The sequence below is a fragment of the Erythrolamprus reginae genome, chromosome 1 (genome assembly GCF_031021105.1).
Source record: "Erythrolamprus reginae isolate rEryReg1 chromosome 1, rEryReg1.hap1, whole genome shotgun sequence".
NCBI lineage: Eukaryota > Metazoa > Chordata > Lepidosauria > Squamata > Dipsadidae > Erythrolamprus > Erythrolamprus reginae.
Window position 1 is genome coordinate 10,713,126 of NC_091950.1, and position 18,452 is coordinate 10,731,577.

Genomic DNA, 18,452 nt, shown 5'->3' on the forward strand with positions numbered 1-18,452 from the left:
GCGAATCCATAGGAGTCTTCTTGCCGTTGTAGAGGCTGCAATAGACTTAGCAGAAAATCTAGTAGATTGTAAGGTGGCATCAGCCACGTACTGGGCAGCTGCAAAGACCTTGTTGAAGTCTTGTTGACCTCTCAAGTCATCTGGAGGAATGTGCTGTTGAAGTTGGCGAAGCCACAGCAGCATGGCTCTGGAGAAGAAGGAGGCTGCTGCAGAACTTTTAATGGCCCAGGAATCAGCGGAGAAACCTCTTTTGAGCATTTGCTCGATGCGCTTGTCCTCTGGACGGAGGACTTCCTCCGCCTCGCCTGGCACAGCCGCTGCCGAGTGAAGAATTTTGACAGGTTCATCTGGTTTGGGAAAAGATAGAAGCTCTTCATAGGAAGAGGAGAGTTTATACAACTTTCTGTCCTTGGTAGAGGGATTAAGGCCAGAGGCTGGAAATTCCCACTGTTTAAGTAAGGCATCTTTAAATAATTTAGGCATAGGGATTACCTCGTTATCCTCCTGTTCCTCTGTGAAGTAAGGTAAATTCTCCTCCGGGGGATCAGTGGAAGTGGAGGCTTGTTTCTCCTGGGCCGCTAATCCCGTAGAAATTCTAGCTTTGAGGAGGAGAGATTTGAATAGTTGAGAAGGGAAAATAGTAATAGGAGGAGGGACCTTTATTTGGGATTCCTCGTCCTCAGATAAGCCCTGGAAAGGGTCTTCATCCTCCTCTACATCCTCATATTCATCTTGGGAGGACTCTGAGTCATCCTGAATAGGAGCTCTGACCGCTGGGGAAGAACCCAAGGGGCGGGAGGAACGAGAAGGAGGAAGAGGTAAAGGAAGCTCATTGATGGAGGAGAGTTTGGCATCAATGGCTTTGGACAACACAGCAAAAATAGATTGGAACTCAGGAGGTAAGCTGGAAATATCAGCAGAAATGGCAGAAGAATCCCTAAAGGCCTGGGAGGATCCTGGCTGGGGGGAATCTTCCATAATATCTGGTTCCTCTGGACCTATGCCCCATAGGTTAGGTTGGGGTCTGTCTAGGTTTGGCTCATCCAGAGATAACACAGGGACCCCAGAAGGAGGCAGGCTAGAGGCCTCTGGTGGGTCCTGACTACTGATTACTTGGGCCTGCACTTTCAAACGTTTTGCTGATTTATCATGAATCTTTTGTAGGGCTAGGTCCCTTCTCTTCTCGGCCCTGGTGACCTTGGTCGAGGGGCGGGCCCCTGGAGAAGAGGAGGAAGAGGCCTGGGGGATACTAGTAATCTCATCGCCTGTAGGCCTGGCCTCTCTGGGACCTTTAGTTGTGCCTCTCTTGGGAAAGGTAGCCATAGTCTGACAATTAACAGAAGACAAGGCTGAGCCAATAATTAAATTAAAAGGAGAAGATTTCAAGGACTTCCCAAGAGGAATGGATCCTGCTTCGAGGCCTCGAAGCTGCTGAAACGTGAGGACAATCTGGGCAAACCCAGAGTTCGTGCCCCCAAATCCAGCGGGGCCAGCCTCCCTAAACTTTGCAATTAAGTAAAACCAAGGCACTCTGGTTGGAGGCTAGGCCGGTGGAGAATTTAGCCTGGGACCCCCAAGGCCCGCTCCCGGATCCACGCGGTGGACTGAGGCCTACGCGGCTGGCAGAAGGCCAACACGAGAGGCCTAGATATTTTAAGAAAGGGCGCGAAGGCCTTCGCGCCAAAAAATCGCTTCGTAGAATTTCTTAAGGGGAAAAGCGATCGACTAAGTCCAGGAGACTAAAGGCGTCCCACTCCGCAGGAGGTATTTTATAAGCCCTTAAATATATTTTTATACAATAATTAAGCAATAATCCAATAATAAATACTTGCACCAGGACCTCCAGGCCAAGGGATTAGAAGAATCCACAAGCGGCCGCAGGAATCGTAACCGGCAAAACCGCCGGGGGAAAACGAAACCGCAACTTCTCCCAAGTAAAAAAGCCTAGCCGCTTTTTATTTTTTTCCCTTTTAAAACGGCTGGCGCAAATAGTGCAAGTAATACAATAAAGACAATAAATCTTACTACTTTTTTGAAGGAAAGATCGAAGGGAAGGTGTTAGAATGTTGAACGAGCTATCACATACAACCGCAGGATATGCGAACTGAGCGAATTCTGGGGAAGGGGCGGATCCGGCAAGCTTTTTTAATACTAGGCTCAGTTCCACCGGATTGGACATGAGCAACCCATGTGACTGCTGGACCCGCTCCTTCAGTACGGAGAAGTCTGACGGCAGAAAAAGACCTCCTGGTCCATCTAGTCTGCCCTTATACTATTTCCTGTATTTTATCTTAGGATGGATATATGTTTATCCCAGGCATGTTTAAATTCAGTTACTGTGGATTTATCTACCACGTCTGCTGGAAGTTTGTTCCAAGGATCTACTACTCTTTCAGTGAAATAATATTTTCTCATGTTGCTTCTGCTCTTTCCCCCAACTAACTTCAGATTGTGCCCCCTTGTTCTTGTGTTCACTTTCCTATTAAAAACACTTCCCTCCTGGACCTTATTTAACCCTTTAACATATTTAAATGTTTCAATCATGTCCCCCCTTTCCCTTCTGTCCTCCAGACTCTACAGATTGAGTTCATGAAGTCTTTCCTTTCTAATTTCATTAGAAAGAGCACTTTTTTTCTATCATGTATGTTGTTTTTGTGATGGTTTCTTTTCAAGTAAAGCTTCAATTTCACCTGGTCCACTTGACAAAGAATGACCCCCTATTAAAAACAACTAAGAAACATATCAATCATTCATGAAGGAAAAAATCAGATTGATCAGAGAGGTTTGTTAGGAGTACTAAAAAAAATATCAAGGCATCCCAAGGATATGGGAAGTCCTTGACTTACAACAGTTCCTTTAGTGACCGTTATTACGGCAGCAAGAAATGTGACTTACGACCATTTTTTATAGTTACAGGCCTTTGAAACATCCTCCATCATCATCCCATCAAAATTTGGATTACTGGCAACTGGTTTATGACCATTGAAATGTCCCCCGAGGTCATATTTTTTGCAACCTTCTGCCAAGCAATGTCCAAGGGAAAACCAGATTCACTCAACAAACAGGTTATTCACTTACCAACTTGCAGGGATTCACTTAACAACCATGGCAAGAAAGTTTGTAAAAGTGGAGCAAAGTTCATTTAACACACAAATTCTCTCTTAGCGACATAACGGTTGGGCTCTGGTGTGGTCGTAAGTGAAAGAGGTGGTTTGCCTAGTGTTTCTCAACCAAGAGGGGTGGACTTTAATTCCCAGATTTGAACACTCAATTTGAATTCAGACTCAAAGATGGCTGTTAGGGAATGAATTCTGGGAACTGAAGTCCACACATCTTAGGGCCTTCTTTCTGCGCCAGCTCAGGAAGCTCAAACTGCCCAAGGAGCTGATGATACAACAGAGGAATCAGTTGAGTCAGTGAAGCAGTGGAAGTGATGTGCCGGTGCCTGGAGACTGTTGGGGCCTGGATGGGTGTCAAAAGACTCAAACTCAACCCGGATAAGACGGAGTGGCTGTGGGTTCTGCCTCCCAAGGACAATCCCATCTGTCCGTCCATTACCCTGGGGGGGGGAATTATTGACCCCCTCAGAGAGGGTCCACAACTTGGGCGTCCTCCTCGATCCACAGCTCACATTAGAGAAACATCTTTCACCTGTGGCGAGGGGGGTGTTTACCCAGGTCTGCCTGGTGACCATTGCAGCCCTATCTGGACCAGGACTCACTGCTCACAGTCACTCATGCCCTCATCACCTCGAGGCTTGACTACTGTAATGCTCTCTACATGGGGCTACCTTTGAAAAGTGTTCGGAAACTTCAGATCATGCAGAATGCAGCTGCGAGAGCTATCATGGGCTTCCCTAGGTATGCCCATGTTACACCAGCACTCCGCAGTCTGCATTGGTTGCTGATCAATTTCCGGTCACAATTCAAAGTGTTGGTTATGACCTATAAAGCCTTTCATGGCATCGGACCAAAATATCTCCGGGACCGCCTTCCGCCGCACGAATCCCAGTGACCAGTTAGGTCCCACAGAGTTGGCCTTCTCCAGGTCCCGTCGATTAAACAATGTCGTTTGGCGGGACCCGGGGGAAGAGCCTTCTCTGTGGCGGCCCCGACCCTCTGGAACCAACTCCCCCCAGATATCAGTTTCCCCCACCCTCCTTGCCTTTCATAAGCTCCTTAAAACCCACCTCTGTCGTCAGGCATGGGGGAATTGAGATATTCTCTTCCCCTAGGCTTATAACATTTATGCATGTTATGTCTGTATGTATGATTGGTTTCTTAAATTGGGGTTTTTTACATTACAGTACTTTTAATATTAGATTTGTTCATATTGTCTTTTTACTGTTAGCCGCCCCGAGTCTACAGAGAGGGGCGGCATACAAATCTAATTAATAAATAATAAATAAATAAATAAATCACTGAGTCTGTCATCTGCAACTCTATAACTGTCTGATTCGGTTCTGCAACCCAACAAGACCGACGTAGACTTCAGAGGAGAATCAAAATTGCAGGGGGAAAAACAATTGCTGCCAGCCTGCCTTCCACTGAGGACCTATACACTGCACAAGTCAACAAGAGAGCTGTGAAAATATTTACTGACCCCTCGCATCCTGGACATAAACTGTTTCAACTCCTACCCTCAAAGTGTCCCTACAGAGCACTGCACACAAGAACAGTTTTTCCCCTAACGCCATCACTCTGCTAAACAAATAATTCCCTCAAAACTGTCAAACTAAGTCTGCACTACTATTACTACAGTGTTCCCTCGCTTTTCGCGGGGGATGCTTCCGAGACCGCCCGCGAAAGTTGAATTTCCACAAAGTAGAGATGTGGAAGTAAATACACTATTTTTGGCTATGAACAGTATCACAAGCCTTCCCTTAAGACTTTAAACCCCTAAATTGCAATTTTCCATTCCCTTAGCAACCATTTAGATTATTACTTACCATGCTTATTTATTAAAGTTTATTTTAAAAAAAAATTATTAAAGGCAGACGAAAGTTTGGCGATGACATATGATATCATCGGATGGGAAAAACCATGGTATAGGGGGGAAAACCCGCAAAGTATTTTTTAATTAATATTTTTGAAAAACCATGGTATAGACTTTCCGCGAAGTTCGAACCCGTAAAAATCGAGGGAACACTGTACTAGTTTTTTCTCATCATTGCTATCACCCATCTCCTCCCACTTATGACTGTAACTTGTTGCTTGCATTCTTAAGATTTCAATTAATATTGACTGTTTCTTCATTGCTTATTTGACCCCTATGGCAATCATTAAGTGTTGTACCTCGTGATTCTTGACAAATGTATCTTTTATTTTATGTACACTGAGAGCATATGTACCAAAGATAAATTCCTTGTGCGTCCAATCACACTTGGCCAATAAAGAATTCTACTCTACTATCAAGCCCAACTGCTTGAAACCCCCTTGTAAACAAAGAGGTGGCTGGAGAAGAGCAAATATTGTCTTTATTTTCCAAAAAGAGGAAGAAAGGTGGGTGGGGAGAAATCCAGAAAACTACCAGCTGACAAAGATTTTCAAGGAGATTCCAGGGCAGAAATTACTAATAAGAAACATAGAAACATAGAAGTCTGACGGCAGAAAAAGACCTCATGGTCCATCTAGTCTGCCCTTATACTATTTCCTGTATTTTATTTTAGGATGGATATATGTTTATCCCAGGCATGTTTAAATTCAGTTCCTGTGGATTTACCAACCACCTCTGCTGGAAGTTTGTTCCAAGGATCTACTACTCTTTCAGTCAAATAATATTTTCTCATGTTGCTTTTGATCTTTCCCCCAACTAACTTCAGATTGTGTCCCCTTGTTCTTGTGTCCCCTTGTTCCCTCCTGGACCTTATTTAACCCTTTAACATATTTAAATGTTTCGACTGCAAACCAACTCCAAATTTCCCCCCCAAATTTTTCTTTTCTCGCTACTACGATCCAGTTCTACTTCCTATAGATTTGGGGAAAATAACGCCAGTAAAACTCTTAAAGTATGTCTAGCCTGCAGACTGAGCATTCTGACAAGAGGATTTAGCGGACTAATTAAAGTGTGGAGCCCAATGGCTTGGCAGTTAAGCTGGAAAGTAATTGTAAGGAAATGTGTGTAGGCTGTTCCTTCAAACCAGAGAGAACAGCAAGCAGAGCTGCCATCAAAGGACCCGGCCTGAGTGCACTTTAATTTTTTTTAAAAGCTACTGATGGTGTCAATCAATCATTCCATTAATCAGTGGACAGACTTAGAAACACAAAAACATAGAACATTGAGGGCAGAAAAAGACCTCCTGGTCCATCTAGACCAGTGTTTCCCAAGCTTGGCTACTTGAAGATATTTGGACTTCAACTCCCAGAATTCCCCAGCCAGCGTTCGCTGGCTGGGGAATTCTGGGAGTTGAAGTCCAAGTATCTTCAAGTTGCCAAGGTTGGGAAACACTAATCTAGACTGCCCTTATACTATTTCCTGTATTTTATCTTAGGATGGATATATGTTTATCCCAGGGATGTTTAAATTCAGTGACTGTGGATTTACCAACCACGTCTGCTGGAAGTTTGTTCCAAGCATCTATGACTCTTTCAGTAAAATATTTTCTCACGTTGCTTCTGATCTTTCCCCCATCTAACTTCAGATTGTGTCCCCTTGTTCTTGTGTTCACTTTCCTATTAAAAACACTTCCCTCCTGAACCTTATTTAATCCTTTAACTTATTTAAATGCTTCGATCATGTCCCCCCTTTCCCTTCTGTCCTCCAGACTATACAGATTGAGTTCATCAAGTCTTTCCTGATACGTTTTATGCTTAAGACCTTCCACCCTTCTTGTAGCCCATCTTTGGACCCGTTCAATTTGATCAATACAGTGATACCTTGTCTTACGAACCCCTCGTCATACAAACTTTTCGAGATACGAACCCGGGGGTTAAGATTTCTTTGCCTCGTATTAAAAACCCTTTCCGTCTTACGAACACGAGCCCAGGTCCCTGGGCTCTCTTACTGATGCAGGGATTCCCCTGCCTTGTGACTACACCCGATGGGATTTCCCATTCGATTCCTGCCCCCGCCGAGATTCCCCGCCTCCTGACTGCCAGCTGAAGCGCCTGGGATTTTCTCTTGGCTTTCCAGCGGCTGGCCAAGATGCCCCCCTTCCTCCTCCTTCTGGCCGGCAGAAAGCGAAGCGCTGGGGGGCCGGGTGTCAGGCCAGCTCTCCTTCCCCCCCCCCAGCTGAAAACAAAAAGTTGGGCCGCTGCTGCCGCTGGACAACAGGCAGGGCGAAGCGGCGTGCAGCAAAGGGAGGCTCAAACCGCCGGTGGCTTCAGCTTCCCATTGCTCCACGCCACTTTGCCCTGCCTGTCATCCTGGCTCAAGCGGGCAGCAGCAAACCGCCTTTGGGTTTTCGGTTGGGGGGCGGAGCAGGAGGACCTTCCTGACACCCTCCTCCCAGCGCTTCGCCTAGGACGACAGGCAGGGTGAAGCGGCATGGAGCAAAGGGAGACTCAAGCCGCCGCCGGCCGCAGACCTCCATTGTGTTTTCGACTGCGTGGGGGGAGCAGGAGGACCTTCCTGAGTCCCTCCCCCCAGCGCTTCACCCAGGATGACACGTACAGCGAAGGGGCGGGGAGGACCGGGAGGCTCAAGCCTCCTTCGGCGGTGACGGCCCGGCTTCCAGGTTTTTTTATATGTTGTAAGCCGCCCCAAGTCTTCGGAAAGGAGCGGCGTAGAAATCCAATAATTAATTAATTAATTAATTCGTTCATTAATTAATTAATGGATTTCTATGCCTTAGTGGCCTGCAGTATTGCATTCTACCTGCTGCGCTACCTCGGTTCTTCTCTATCTATTTACAGTGGTACCTCTACCTAAGAACGCCTCTACTTACGAACTATTCGAGATAAGAACCTCGTGTTCAAGATTTTTTTTTTTGCCTCTTCTCAAGAACCATTTTCCACTTACAAACCCAAGTCTCCAAAAGTGTAACCGGGAAAGGCGGGGAGAAGCCTCCATGGGGCCTCTCTAGGAATCTCCTGGGAGGAAACAGGGCCTCCACCCTCCCTGTGGTTTCCCCAATCGCACACATTATTTACTTTTACATTGATTCCTATGGGAAAAATTGCTTCTTCTTACAAACTTTTCTACTTAAGAACCCAGTCACGGAACGAATTAAGTTCATAAGTAGAGGTACCACTGTACTATTACTAAACATCCAAAATATAGTAGTATTTAATTCTATGTATATATGCCATATGTGTACATACACATTACACACAGGCACACAAAAATATACATTATCTACTATATAAAGTGTATGTGTATTGTGTATGTACACAGAGAGAGAGAGAGAGAGAGCTCTTCTAAAATTATATACATTCAACCTCATTAACTGTGATAGAAAAAACATACCCAGAGCCCAGAAAGGGGAAAAAAGAAAAAAAAATATCAAAATTTTTCTACCAGTTCTGCATACCTGACCATACCTGTAGGAACGCCATAAAAATCGAATAAATAAATAAATAAATAAACCCACCCATCACTGACCCAAACCCTCAAGCCTAGCTCCTCTTGATTAAATCATAGGGTAATGCAAGAGAAAGTCAACAATTCTTTGATAACAACGCCATGGACTACACTACCCATGGACACAGAGGCAGGTAACTCTTCCACGCTCAAGCAGGAGCCTTTGACATTTCGTGAGGGTCAACACTGGCCTGATACTGGGGCAGAAGGAACCTACAGCTATTATTAAGTACTGGACATCATATATATTCTAAGACCAGAAAAAAGAGTTGGAAGAGGACCTCGAAGGTCTTCTAGTCCAACTCCTTGCTTAGGCAGGAAATCCAACATCACTTCAGGCAAATGGTTGTCCAACATCTTCTTAGAAATTTCCAGTGTTGGAGCATTCACAACTTCTGGTGGCAAGCAGTTCCGTTGATTAACTGTTCTCACCGTTAGGAAATTTCTCCTTAATTCCAGGTTGCTTCTCTCGTTTAGTTTCCACCCATTGCTTCTTGTTTTACCCCCAGGTGCTTTGGAGAATAGTTTGACTCCCTATTCTTTATGGCAACCCCTGAAATATTGGAAGGCTACTATCATGTCTCCCCTGGTCCTCTGTATACACATACACTGTATATATTTTGTGTGTGTGTGTCTACACAGTATACTGTAGATAGTCTAATCCTGGCTTCACTACTTTATAGGCAAGCCAAGATTGGCTCAAATCTCCCCAGTTGCTTTCATGCCTAAGGCAGGACTAGAACCCCAGAGGCATGGGGTGAGGTATCATCAGTATGCGGATGATACCCAGTTATACATCTCCACCCCATGTCCAGTCAACAAAGCAGTGGAAGTGATGTGCCAGTGCCTGTGTTTGTTACGACCTATAAAGCCCTTCATGGCATCGGACCAGAATATCTCCGGGACCGCCTTCTGCCGCACGAATCCCAGCGACCGGTTAGGTCCCACAGAGTTGGCCTTCTCCGGGGTCCCGTCGACTAAACAATGTCGTTTGGCGGGACCCAGGAGAAGAGCCTTCTCTGTGGCGGCCCCAACCCTCTGGAACCAGCTCCCCCTGGAGATCAGAACTGCCCCCACCCTCCTTGCTTTTCATAAAGTTCTTAAGACCCATCTCTGCCGTCAGGCATGGGGGAACTGACACATCTCCCCCGTGCCTATACAGTTTATCCATGGTATGTTTGTGTGTATGCTTGTTTTTAATAATGGGGTTTTTAGTGTCTTTTAAATTATTAGATTTGTTTTTTACATTGTTCTTGTTATTGTTGTGAGCCGCCCCGAGTCTACGGAGAGGGGCGGCATACAAATCTAATAAATAATAATAATAATAATTGTTGTAGCCACCCCGAGTCTACGGAGAGGGGCGGCATACAAATCTAATAAATAATAATAATAATAATTGTTGTAGCCACCCCGAGTCTACGGAGAGGGGCGGCATACAAATCTAATAAATAAATAAATAAATAAATAAATAAATAAAATAAACTCACTTAATGGCTACACATTGGCTTTAATGCACATACATACAGGTATTCCTGGATTTGCGACCACAACCAAGTCCAAAATTTCCGTTGTTATGTGAGATATTTGTGTAATGTGTTTTAACAACATTTTATTCCCTTTCCTGCCTCAGTTGTTAAGTGAATCACTGTAATTAATAAGTTAGTAATCCTGTACACATATAAACCACTGCCTGTTGACAAATATAAAGAATACAGTATTCTCATTCTCATATTCCCTCTTGCTCTCTGTGTATGTGTATATGTGTGTGTATAATATATATACAGACAGAAACATATATGCAAAGCACCTATAAACTACAGAGACATGCGAAATGTGTTGCATGTTAAGCATGCACAACACACTTAAATTGGACTTTAGTATGTTTAATGGGTTTTAGGTTTTGAATTAGTCTTGTTTTAACTTCGATTTCTAATATGCTATGTCTATGTATTTACTTTTTATATAAAAAGTCGCCCTCAGTCTCCGGCCTAGAAATCGAAATAAAAAATAAATAAACACACAAAGCCCCTATACATAAACAAGCACACACAGGCTTATTTGCCCTCATCAGGTAGCCACACTCCTACTGGGATTTGAACCTGGGGCTCTGTCTTTAACAGTCTATATATAGACTGTTACCCAAGCAGCAGATCGCCACTCTCCACATCTCTGAGATATACTAACCTCCCCAGGCTTCATGTTCTGGGGAATCCAGAGCATGATATCATGGTCTTTCAAGACTGAAGGATGCCAATGCAATAGTTTATACATACATACATACTATACATGTCTCCTTTAATTTTCAAATTCAGCAAAAACATGTGACACACACACATACATACACATACACACACATATATATACTGTATACATATATATAAAGGAGCTGTGATGTTCCTTCAATACACCAGGGTGATTCGACACAAAAATATGTAACCCTTCCCTGGTGCAGAGCTGAAGGGATTGGATACTGTAGCCTAGAGGTTAATTCTCTGCCTTACAAGGCAAAGGTTGCAGGTTCAAGTCCCAGTGAGGGTATGGCTAGCTGATGAGGCCAAAATATGATGATGGTGAATGTGATTTCACCGAAAGGTCGCATAGACACTCAAAATATTACACTGGTTAAAACCTGAACTCAGAACAATCTACATATATATATATATACAGTACTGTATATGTAGAGAGAGAGAGATCATATTTTTGTAGTTTATATATGTATATGTGTATATATGTATATCTATATATATGTATCTATAACATATTTTTGCTGATAGTGAAAAGGAAGAGTGATTAGCATAGATCTGTTTCAAACTATTTGGCTCTCATCAGCTAGCCATACTCTTACCAGGATTTGAATCTGGGGAGTCTGCCTGTAAGGCATAGCTTTAACCTCTATGCCACAAGTTCTCCTCCTCTCATTTGTACCAAGGGAAAAAACATATATACATGTGTGTGAGCATGAGCACACACATATATATATACGTATGTGTGTGTCTATGTATGTATATGTATAATGTACATATACATATATATATACGTATGTGTGTGTGTTTGTGTGTTTTCATAGATATACTGTATTGGCATATGAGTCCAATAAGATATACAGTGATACCTCATCTTATGAACCTAATTGGTTTCGGGACGAGGTTTGTAAGGTGAAAAGTTTGTAAGACGAAACAATGTTTCCCATAGGAATCAATGGAAAAGCGATTAACGCATGCAAGCCCAAAACTCACCCTTTTTGCCAGCCGAAGCACCCATTTTTGCACTGCTGGGATTACCCTGAGGCTCCCCGCCATGGGAAACCCCACCTCCGGACTTCTGTGTTTTTGTGATGCTGCAGGGGAATCCCAGCAGGGGAATTCCCAGCAGCGCAAAAAAGGGTGCTTCGCTGGCAATGGAAGTCCGGAGGTGGGGCTTCGCAAAAACACGGAAGTCCTCAAAACCCCACCTCCGGACATCCGTTTTTGGTGATGCTGCGATTTCGCTGAGGCTCCCCTCGCCGGGAAACCCCACCTCCGGACTTCTGTTGCCAGTGAAGCGCCCGTTTTTGCGTTGCGGGGATTCCTCTGCAGTATCGCAAAAACAAAGAAGACCGGAGGTGGTGTTTCCCATGGAGGGGAGCCTCAGGGGAATCCCAGCAGCGCAAAAACGGGCACTTTGCTGCCAACAGAAGTCCGGAGGCGGGACATCCCAGTGGCGGTGGCTTGGGTTTGTAAGGTGAAAATAGTTTGGAAGAAGGCAAAACAATCTTAAACCTCGGGTTTGTATCTCGAAAGACGAGTTATCACTGTATTGGTATATTTTGTAGATATATTGGTATATAAGTCCAATAAGTCCAATGGTAGATATATTGGCATATAATGTCCATATTGGACATATGCCACCCCTCTCCCCGAACTGTAGAATAGAAATAATTAATTTAAAAATTATCTTTAAAACCTTGCAAAGCACCTATAAACTACACAAGTATACCCACAATGGCAAGGACAAGTGGAAGAGCCCTCTCGCAGCTATACAAGAGCAAGCAATGGTATCCTGCACCTGCATGTACACCCACGGGGGCTTCCCCCCCCCCCCCATCCTTGCACGGATACACGACCCAGCGACACGCCGAAAGGATGGCAGGGTTGCATTTGCACGACTTGACTCTTGCAACCCCCAGCCCCCCCCCCCCACGAAACGTGTGCACGCTTCGCAGGGGATTTATAAGAAGGGAACCCTGCACGTTTACAAAGGGGGGTGGACCCCCTCCTGCTGCCAAGCCCCCTGGTGGGGGTGGGAGGGGGTGCAGAGCCCCCAGAGCTCCCCCCTCCCCACTCCTAACAGAGCCCCCCCAAGGATGAAGCCCCCCGTGCAGCAGAGGGGGTTCCCCCCACCGGATGGAGTCACGTGGGGGGTGAGGGGAGACGCCCCCCGTCACGAGGGAGGGGGGAGGGCGCGGTTGCTAGGCGACGGCTCTTCCCATGCCCCCCCACCCGCACGCCCCCCCTCCGCGCTTCCCCCCCCCCTCGCGGCTTTCTCGCTCACCCTAGCCGGCCAGTGCGGGTAGCCCTTCATCTTGGCGAACACCAAGTCTCCGGCTTTGAAGCCGTGCGGCATCGCGGCAACGGGCGAGCAGGCCCCGGCCCAGGCCTCAGGCTTCGCCAGGCAACCGGGAGGGGCGTGGCCGCCGGCCTGTAGAGGGGAGGGAGGCGGGACGCGCGCCCGGCGGCGCCTCATTGGCCCGACCCGGGTGTCTTTTGGACGCCGACGCCACCCCGGATTGGCCGGCGGGGTGGCGGCACGCGCGGCCTCGCGCTCCCCTGACCGCCCGACCAATCGAGGCTCGTGGAAGGAAACGAAAGGCGGGGCGGGAGCAGATTGCGGGGAAACGAAGACGGGATTGGCTAGAAGAGGCGGGGGAGAGCGGCAGGGAGGGGCTTAAGGAGAGAGGCACGGAGGGGGCGGGCCGACTTGAGGGAAACTCTGCACATGCTCACTTTTTGCAAGGAGGCAATGAGCTCTACAGGTGGTCCACGACTGAAAACTCTTTAGTGACCGTTCAAAGTTGCAAGGGCACTGAAAAAAGAGAGTTATGGCCATTTTGCCCCACTTAATGACCATTGCACCCTCCTGTTGGATCATGTGACCAAAATTGGGCCTGACTCCTATTTTATGAGGGCTGCAGTGTCCAGGGGGGTCATGTGATCCCTTTTCGTGACCTGACAAGCAATCCAATCCCCCCCCCCCCGCTTAAAGAGATGAACAACCTACACCTAATTAAAAAATGTCCTATAATCTGCAACTCCTACACTGCATAAACATTTGGACCACATATCTTGACCAGGGAAAAGCAATAGAGGCAATTTGCATAGACTTCTGCCAAAGCCTTTGATTCAGTGGTAAATGACAAACTACTGTTAAACCTATGTTCTTAACACCATTTCCGGCCCCCTGCATAAATGGATAGCCTTGTTCCTGTCAAACAGGAAACAAGTACTCAAAATAGGGAGAACCCTCATCAAATCCACCAGCTAATAGCGCTGTCCTCCAAGGCAACATTGTAGGATTCAGACTCTTTCTGCTTTTTACATCAACAACCTATGCGGATCATATTAAAAGCAGCTGCGTCCTTTTTGCTGACAATGTAAAGTTGTTTAACACCACTAACAATGCTGCTGCCCTACAAAACGACCCTGATCGTGTGTCAGAATGGTCGTATGTTTGGCAACTCCAAATCTCAACCGACAAATGCTCTGTCCTACACATTGACAATCAAAATCAGAATACCAAATACAAACTGGGCGGATACGACCTCATAGATGACCCTCGCTCTGTCAAGGACCTAGGGGTACTCATCTCAAATGATCTAAGCCCCAAAGCTCATTGTAACAGCATTGCCAAAAAGGTTAAGAATTGTTAACTTAATTTTGCAAAGCTTCTCCAGCAACTGTGCCTTGCTAACTAGGGCATGCAAAACCTTTGCCAGACCAATTCTAGAATACAGCTCGTCTGCCTGGAATCCACACTATATCGGACATTGATACAGCTGAGCAGGTCCAGAGGTATTTCAAGATAAAAGTCCTCCACTCCTCTACTCACAGTAGAATCCTTCATGCCACCAGGCATTAGCCATTTTTGGGCTTGGACAATCTGGAACTGTACCGCCTGGGGTTTGATCTAAGCATAGTACATAAAATTGTCTGCTACAACATCTTACCTGTCAACAACTTCTTCAGCCTCAACCTCAATAATACACGGGCAAACAATCGATGCAAACTCAAGGTTAAACCGCTCCAAACTCAGTTGCAGGAAATATGAGTTCAGCAACAGAGTGGTCAACGCTTCAGATTATTACTATTATTATTATTATTATTATTATTATTATTATTATTAATTTATTAAATTTGTATGCCGCCCCTCTCCGTAGACTCGTGGCAGCTCACAACAAGTGGCAAAACAATGTAATACAAATCTAATAATTTAAACTAAAAACCCATACTTTAAAAACATGCACACAACACCCCATACATAAACAATATAGGCCTGGGGAAGTTATTTCAGTTTCCCCATGCTTGACGGCAGAGGTGGGTTTTAAGGAGTTTACGAAAGGCAAGGAGGGTGGGGGCAATTCTAATCTCAGGGGGGAGCTGGTTCCAGAGGATTGGGGCCGCCACAGAGAAGGCTCTTCCCCTGGGACCCACCAGACGACATTGTTTAGTTGACAGGACCCGGAGAAGGCCAACTCTAATCGGTTGCTGGGATTCGTGCGGCAGAAGGCGGTCCCGGAGATATTCTGGTCCGATCCCATGAAGGGTTTTATAGGTCAAAACCAACACTTTGAATTGTGACCGGAAATTGATCAGCAACCAGTGCAGACTGCGGAGTGTTGGTGTGACATGGGCATACTTTGGAAAGCCCACGATTGCTCTCGCAGCTGCATTCTGCACGATCTGATGCTCTACCTGACTCTGTTGTTGCATCCTAAAACCTCCACATCTTCAGCCTTCAACTGTGGACAGTTGTCTACTGCCTACCCCATTCCTCAAAGGCCCATAAAGAGGTTGTGCATAAGCGCACCAGTGTGCCAATGTCCCTGTCCCACTGTCCCCATTCATTTGTATACATTTCCTTCATGTCCATATTCATACTCAAAGTCAATGTGGAAGCCAGATTCACTTAATCCTGTCACTAAACAGTGATTCACTTCACAACGAAAGTCATAAAATGGGGCAAAGCTCCCTTAACAAATGTCTCACAACAACATAAATTGTGGTCGTACGTCAAGGACAACCTTTATCTGAGCAGCTGCTAAGGTTTGACCCCAATCTTATGGCACACAAATTGGCACAATCAGTTGTAAGGAAGGGGTGTATCCCACGGAGGCAACAGGGCGGGCATCTTCTGCCCCCCTGTGCACAACACCCCTGCAAGGCAGGCCAGTCTGAGAAGTCTACCTTTTCTGCCCCAAGTGGGGCATGTAGGCCTTGTCTTCCGCAACCTGGTAACTTCAGGGAGTGTGGGGCCAAACTCCACTAAGCACTCCACAGTGCTTTAGTATATACCAGTTGTGGCCCTATCTGGACTGGGACTCACTGCTTACAGTCACTCATGCCCTCATCACCTCGAGGTTCGACTACTGTAATGCTCTCTACATGGGGCTACCTTTGAAGAGTATTCGGAAACTTCAGATCGTGCAGAATGCAGCTGTGAGAGCAATCATGGGCTTTCCTAAATACGCCCATGTTACACAAACACTCCGCAGTCTGCATTGGCTGCCGATCCGTTTCCGGTCACAATTCAAAGTGTTGGTTATGACCTATAAAGCCCTTCATGGCATCGGGCCAGAATATCTCCGTGACCGCCTTCTGCCGCATGAATCCCAGCGACTGGTTAGGTCCCACAGAGTTGGCCTTCTCCGGGTCCCGTCAACTAAACAATGCCGTTTGGCGGGACCCAGGGAAAGAGCCTTCTCTGTGGCGGCCCCGACCCTCTGGAACCAGCTCCCCCCAGAGATTAGAACTGCCCCCACCCTCCTCGCCTTTCGTAAACTCCTTAAAACCCACCTCTGCCGTCACGCATGGAGGAATTGAAACATCTCCCCCGGGCCTATACAGTTTATGTATGATATGTTTGCTTTTAATAATGGGTTTTTTAGTGTTTCTCTTAAATTATTAGATTTGTTATCTATTGTTTATTATTGCTGTGAGCCGCCCCGAGTCTACGGAGAGGGGCAGCATACAAATCTAATAAATGAATGAATGAATGAATGAATGAATGAATGAATAAGTAGATAGATAGATAAATAGATAAATAAATAAATAAATAAATAAAAATACAAAAACAATAGAAAGAAGTCAAATATTCAAACTGAAACTATAAAACCCTGATTAAAAAACCCATAATTAAGCAATCAAGATAACATGCATATATACCATTCATATGGTTTTGCCATGATAGTTGTTAATTCATGGCCCCCAACATCTACCTTCAAAACTACGCTTATAGGGCTCTGCACACCAGAAGAATTAGGCACAAGGACAGTTTTTCCCAAACACCATCACTGCTAAACAACTAATTCCCCCAACACTCTCAAATAATTTACTAAGACTGCATTACTATCCTTCTTCTCATCCTTCCTAGTACCTATCTCTACCATGTTACCGGTATCTTTCAATATAAATTGTTTTATTTGTTTCCTAGTATGATTTGATTGCTTATTAATTTTTATTTATTTATTTATTTATTTATTTATTTATTTATTTATTTATTTATTTTGTCCAATACACAATGAGGGTTTTAGTGGGTATATATCTATATACACATAGTAAAATACATGAAGAAGGTTATAGAGGAGATACTCATAGTAAAATATATCTAAGAAATAATAGAAAAGAAGATATAGTAATAGAACTTATCAATGAAAGAATAGAAGAAGAGATATAGGAATAGAAGAAAGGTATAGGAAATATAGGAGAGCAATAGGACAGGGGACGGAAGGCACTCTTGTGCACTTGTACTCGCCCCTTACTGACCTCTTAGGAATCTGGATTGGTCAACGTAGATAATCTAAGGGTAAAGTGTTGGGGGTTTGGGGATGACACTATGGAGTCCGGTAATGAGTTCCACACTTCGACAACTCGGTTACTGAAGTAATATTGTTTACAGTCAAGTTTGGAGCGGTTAATATTAAGTTTAAATCTGTTGTGTGCTCTTGTGTTGTTGTGGTTGAAGCTGAAGTAGTCGCCGACAGGCAGGACGTTGCAGCATATGATCTTGTGGGCAATACTTAGATCTCATCTTAGTTCTAAACTTTCAAGGCCCAAGATTGAAAGTCTAATCTCGTAGGGTATTCTATCACTAAATCTTGTATCATGATTCAGGATTAATGTATTTTATTTATCTTTATGTACACTGAGAGCAAATGCACTAAATTCCTTATGTGTCCAATCACACTTGGCCAATAAACTATTCTATTCTATTCTATTCATCCCGGTAATCCTGGCCCATGAATGATATGGGTCTGACCAATGTCTGTAGCAAGAACGGGCTTGCTGTTCATGAACCCCAAGGGTGCAAAGTTGATAATGGCTTCTCCTGGTGGCCTCCACACCCACAGCAAACTTGCTCAGGGCTGCGAAAAGGACATTTCCCTTTGTTTACCCAGGAGGTGACAAAAGGGAGGAAGAACAAAGCCCAGCTAAGCCTGGGAAACAGTTGACTTTGGCATTACCCAACCGGTTTCCTGACTTCCTCTTCCCTCAGGATGAAAACGGCCTAATTAAATAAACTGCTGTTTGTGGGATGAGCCTGTCTCTCTGGCACTTGAATTGCAACAGCTAAGCTCGGATCTCATGCCAGGTGGGCATCAAACAAGGCCCCTCGGGGGACTGGCATATGGACACATAGATTCCTGCTGCCCCACTTCCTATTTGTGCCTCTTTAAAACT

At 45.2% G+C, this 18,452-nt stretch overlaps 1 protein-coding gene across 1 annotated transcript in view; it reads right to left on the bottom strand.

Annotated features, from left to right (window-relative positions):
• Positions 1-13,222, bottom strand: part of HDGFL2 (HDGF like 2) — a 50,973-nt gene extending 37,751 nt beyond the window's left edge. The window contains 1 exon segment of the mRNA XM_070744257.1: positions 13,051-13,222. Coding sequence (XP_070600358.1) covers positions 13,051-13,122 — 72 coding nt within the window. The 5' untranslated portion in view covers positions 13,123-13,222.
• Between the last annotated feature and the right edge of the window lie 5,230 nt (positions 13,223-18,452).